General features: G+C 41.5%; 2 protein-coding genes across 2 annotated transcripts; both read left to right on the plus strand.

Moving 5' to 3' along the window:
* LOC128744141 (dihydroorotate dehydrogenase (quinone), mitochondrial-like) lies at window positions 1-1327 on the plus strand. Its single transcript, XM_053840944.1, is given in 4 exon segments — window positions 1-27; window positions 96-364; window positions 366-500; window positions 571-1327. Coding segments are annotated over 4 exon segments (1188 nt in total).
* A 1913-nt stretch (window positions 1328-3240) lies between these two features.
* On the plus strand, window positions 3241-4803 carry LOC128744143 (dihydroorotate dehydrogenase (quinone), mitochondrial-like). The gene is made up of 3 exons (XM_053840945.1): window positions 3241-3275; window positions 3453-3974; window positions 4044-4803. The coding sequence occupies exons 1-3, from the start codon at window positions 3241-3243 to the stop codon at window positions 4801-4803; spliced, it is 1317 nt and encodes a 438-aa protein (XP_053696920.1).
* Window positions 4804-5411: the final 608 nt, after the last annotated feature.

The following is a 5411-nucleotide window of genomic DNA, read 5'->3' on the forward strand; positions in this document are numbered from 1 at the left end:
ATGAATGCAGTTCGCGCCGCTCTAACGGTAAGTGATCCGATAACATAACCCTTATTGTTTTCAATAGTTGTCCCATGCATGTTTGCTTCTGACAGGATAAGCTGCGCTCTCTATTGAAGGTAACAGCGCTCGGAGCAGCAACCTTTAGCATCACCTGCCTGTACAAGGGAAATGAAAGGTTCTACGAAAACATTTTCATGCCGATCGTTCGGCTCGCTCCGCCGGAAACTGCTCATCATCTGGCGGTGTTCGGCCTGAAGCTGGGATTGATTCGACCCGGATATCAAGATCCCGGCGTTCTGCGCACCCAGCTGATGAATATGGTTCTGCGCAATCCGGTCGGTATCGCTGCCGGTTTTGACAAACGGCGAAGCGGTCTGTGGACTGCATCTGCTTGGGTTCGGCTTTGTGGAGGTCGGATCGGTTACGCCCCAGCCGCAGCCGGGACACTCGAGACCGCGAGTGTTTCGGCTGTATGAGGATGAGGCGATTGTCAATAGGTATGTGTGTGGACTGAACGTGTTCTGTTATAATGGAAACATTGTTTCATATTACCAAATTTTTTTTCAGATACGGATTTAATAGCGATGGCCACAAAGTGATCTATGAGCGGCTGAAAGAAGTTCGTCAAAAGTGTGGCGAAGATGTTTTAGGAATAAATTTAGGAAAAAATAAACTTTCAAAGGATGCGATCCGCGATTACGTGAAAGGAGTGAAAAGATTTTGTGGCTTAGCTGATTATCTTGTTATCAATATAAGTAGCCCGAATACGCCCGGTTTGAGGACTATGCAAAACAAAAGTACGCTTTTCGTATTATTGAGTAAAGTCCTGAAGGTACGGAGTTCGCTGCCGCTGGCAGAACAACGACCTATTATGGTGAAACTGGCACCGGACTTGTCCGATGAAGACATCCAGGAGATAGTCACAGTTGTATGCAGCAAAGCATGTGCCGTCGACGGACTAATCGTATCGAATACAACCATCGAAAGGCCATCTAGTCTGAAGAGCATCAATGCCGGCCAGCTGGGCGGCTTGAGTGGGCAGCCATTGTTCCAAAGATCTACCCAACTGGTGGCCAAGGTGTACAAATGGACCGAGGGAAAGATTCCCATCATCGGCGTTGGAGGGATTTTCAGCGGTCGCGATGCGTACAATAAAATTCTGGCCGGTGCCAGCGCGGTTCAACTATATACGGCGTTTATTTACCATGGACCACCGATTGTGATACGAGTCAAACAGGAGCTTGAGGAGCTACTGAAAGCGGACGGGTACGACAGCGTGCAGCAAGCCGTCGGCAAGGGCGTAGATCAGATCTTACAAAGTTGATGATTGGTTCTAAGAATAAAGATTTTTAACGTAGAACTACGTTTTTGTTTTCTATTCTATATTGGGGTGCACTTTAGAAATTCGAGAAATGTGCATGTAACGAAAAGTGGTTATGGTTTGCGCGCTTATAACTCAGCCATTTTTCAATGGATTTTCGAGATATTTGCATCAATCGATCAGTAATTTTTCTAAAAATTGATAAATATAGCAAATATAAAAATAATTTGTCAAATTACTATTAAAAAAAAAAGTATAAATAGTAGGTATTGTCAAAATCAGCCAATCACATAGAAGCACTCTTTTGCTTCCCAGGCCCGGGACGACAATTTTATACACCTGCGGCTTCGTTTACTTCGATTCTAGAAAAAATGTAACCGAACCCTTGCCTTCCAGTAGGACAATAATTATTCATTATCAGCTAAGCTGGACACAATTGAAGTCCTGAAGGTAAACAACTTTTGTAAAAATTCGAAACTACCCACACACTTTGATCGATGTTATTATTTAAACATAGAACCTAGACGAATTCGATGTCCTGAAAGTAAACAAGTTTGTAAGAGTGTAAAACCATCCTTCCAATTATGCTTACTCTTCGATCGATCTAATCATTCGAACATTAACTTTAATCAAAGTTGATGTCCTGAAAGTAAACCGTTGAAAAAACTATAAGGTATACAGTCCGAAGGATTGTACGAAAGGGTGACGTAGGACTATATCAGATCATCAGATCAAAGACTAATGTAAACTGCATTTCTGGCATATGTATGTTTATAAGAATCTGTGAGTGCCATTGTTTAAGTGATCATAAGTACAACGCCTGCAACCTTTGAGACATAGAGATTTCTTTTAAAAATCACTTGTGTGCATCATAAAGGTTGAAATGGTAATGAGTGACCAATTTCTGTTTTATTTGTATGACAGTCCTTATCCTCCTACCACTGGGGTGAGGGGTCTCAAACCATCGTAAAATAAATAAATTCATGCCTCTAAAAACCCCCACATGCCAAATTTGGTTCCATTTGCTTGATTAGTTCTAGAGTTATGAGGAAATTTGTATTTCATTTGTATAGGAGCCCCCCCCCCCCTCTAATGCCCTCCTTTTACTCTCTTACCCCCCTATAAAATTGCTGGTAATTTTATCTATCCAACGATATATAAATTGTTCAGTTTCGTTTCGTAGTTTAGTAGTTATTATCATTTGAAATCTTTCATTCAAACGTTACACTTCTATTTTCGTTTTCATAAAGTGCTACCCAGTCCCAGTATAGTAAACAAAGACGTAGTCCTACGTCAAAAAGAACGAATCTACCTCTTCTCTTCAACCGATTATATTATATTATATTCTCGTTACGTTATATCGAAGTAAAAACGAAATTTGTTCCTATTCGAAAGAAATAGATTGCAAATGACAGGAAACCCTTAGAAAACCGCTAACTTTCAAATTTCACGATAGTTGGTCTTATAGTTTGGAAGATTCGTTAAGAAATGAGAAAAATTAAACGCATCTAATTAAACGTTTATTAGATTATTTAATCAAATCCCAAATTCATTTTATTTTCTGTAGCTAAAGAAGGTTTTGAAAAGTAGGTTCATAAATCGTGTATTTTTAGTAGCTGCGTGTACGAATTGTAGAAAGATTAGAAGAAAGGATCAACAAAACAAACCATAATCCAAAACCAGCTATCTGAGCAAGACCCCTTTGGTGATTAGGCTGCATAGGTAGTTACAGTGTACCACGTGTATATGCACTTACCATGTTTATCAGGCAGGGTCCGAACACACTTTACCCCCGCCCCAGGTAGCGTCAAAGATAAGCCGGGAGAAAGTAACCTTTGTTTTGACTAGCGGAAGGAACAGGCAGAGTAAATAATTTCGTATTATTCATTAGGTAAAATTGTCTACACCCTTTAACTATGAATGCACGAAAATGGAAATACCAACCAACCAGGTACAGTTCAGGGAATCAGTCGGTAAATAATTTCCCACTTCTCTATCTCTTTCACCACACCTGGATCAAATGATTTGAATTTGTATCGAAAGATAGGAAAAACCAAAGTTATCACTTTCACTCCAATTAGCCATAAGGATTTAGAATAATTGAATTTACCTAACTACGTATAAATAGATCAGCTTTACGAAAAAATAAACTAGTGCAAAATCAGACCAGCAGTAAAGCTTCTCATCCGAACGATCCTTTTGATTATTCTCCACAGCCAGCTCAATCACACTGCTCAATCATGAATCCAGTTCGCTCTCTATTGAAGGTAACAGCGCTCGGAGCAGCAACCTTTAGCATCACCTGCCTGTACAAGGGAAATGAAAGGTTCTACGAAAACATTTTCATGCCGATCGTTCGGCTCGCTCCGCCGGAAACTGCTCATCATCTGGCGGTGTTCGGCCTGAAGCTGGGATTGATTCGACCCGGATATCAAGATCCCGGCGTTCTGCGCACCCAGCTGATGAATATGGTTCTGCGCAATCCGGTCGGTATCGCTGCCGGTTTTGACAAACACGGCGAAGCGGTCTGTGGACTGCATCTGCTTGGGTTCGGCTTTGTGGAGGTCGGATCGGTTACGCCCCAGCCGCAGCCGGGACACTCGAGACCGCGAGTGTTTCGGCTGTATGAGGATAAGGCGATTGTCAATAGGTATGTGTGTGGACTGAACGTGTTCTGTTATAATGGAAACATTGTTTCATATTACCAAATTTTTTTCAGGTACGGATTTAATAGTGATGGCCACAAAGTGGTCTACGAGCGGCTGAAAGAAGCTCGCCAAAAGTGTGGCGAAGATGTTGTGTTAGGAATAAATTTAGGAAAAAATAAGCTTTCTAAGGATGCGATCCGCGATTACGTGAAAGGAGTGAAACGATTTAGTGGCTTAGCTGATTATCTCGTTATCAATATAAGTAGCCCGAATACGCCCGGTTTGAGGACTATGCAAAACAAAAGTACGCTTTTCGTATTGTTGAGTGAAGTCCTGAAGGTACGGAGTTCCCTGCCGCTGGCAGAACAAAGACCTATTATGGTGAAACTGGCACCGGACTTGTCCGATGAAGACATCCAGGAGATAGTCACAGTTGTATGCAGCAAAGCATGTGCCGTCGACGGACTAATCGTATCGAATACAACCATCGAAAGGCCATCTAGTCTGAAGAGCATCAATGCCGGCCAGCTGGGCGGCTTGAGTGGGCAGCCATTGTTCCAAAGATCTACCCAACTGGTGGCCAAGGTGTACAAATGGACCGAGGGAAAGATTCCCATCATCGGCGTTGGAGGGATTTTCAGCGGTCGCGATGCGTACAATAAAATTCTGGCCGGTGCCAGCGCGGTTCAACTATATACGGCGTTTATTTACCATGGACCACCGATTGTGATACGAGTCAAACAGGAGCTTGAGGAGCTACTGAAAGCGGACGGGTACGACAGCGTGCAGCAAGCCGTCGGCAAGGGCGTAGATCAGATCTTACAAAGTTGATGATTGGTTCTAAGAATAAAGATTTTTAACGTAGAACTACGTTTTTGTTTTCTATTCTATATTGGGGTGCACTTTAGAAATTCGAGAAATGTGCATGTAACGAAAAGTGGTTATGGTTTGCGCGCTTATAACTCAGCCATTTTTCAATGGATTTTCGAGATATTTGCATCAATCGATCAGTATTTTTTCTAAAAATTGATAAATATAGCAAAAAATCAGAGGGGTTGTGTACAAGACACGACCGCATATATAGGTGACGCAGGACTACGTAAGTCTCTTTGTAGTGATAGTAGCATGTATTCAATCATTCAAATAATCATTAGATTCTTCATGTATACATGCTATATGCAACATATATACATGCTACATACGTTGTATGTAACATTTATCAAAGTAGTAACATTGCATACGTTCAATTCTCAAAAGATTGTGCATTTGAAAACAATTTAACAAAATCAAGAACACAAACTATTGCTTTCCTGCTACCTTACTGAAATTAAAGATTGTTTTTATTACCCATGGTTCCCCACGTTGAAGGGATTTTACCTATTCAATCCTATTTTATCAACAGCACATCTTTTCACTACACTTGTAATGAAACGGCAAGC

This window comes from Sabethes cyaneus, chromosome 3 (genome assembly GCF_943734655.1).
Source record: "Sabethes cyaneus chromosome 3, idSabCyanKW18_F2, whole genome shotgun sequence".
Lineage (NCBI taxonomy): Eukaryota > Metazoa > Arthropoda > Insecta > Diptera > Culicidae > Sabethes > Sabethes cyaneus.

Excerpts from the sequence above, each read along its gene's own strand:
- LOC128744143 (XM_053840945.1), top strand. The coding sequence starts at position 3,241 with ATGAATGCACGAAAATGGAAATACCAACCAACCAG. Across the intron at positions 3,276-3,452 it reads TGGAAATACCAACCAACCAG|ATCAGCTTTACGAAAAAATA; the intron begins GTACAGTTCAGG and ends ACGTATAAATAG. Across the intron at positions 3,975-4,043 it reads GATAAGGCGATTGTCAATAG|GTACGGATTTAATAGTGATG; the intron begins GTATGTGTGTGG and ends AATTTTTTTCAG.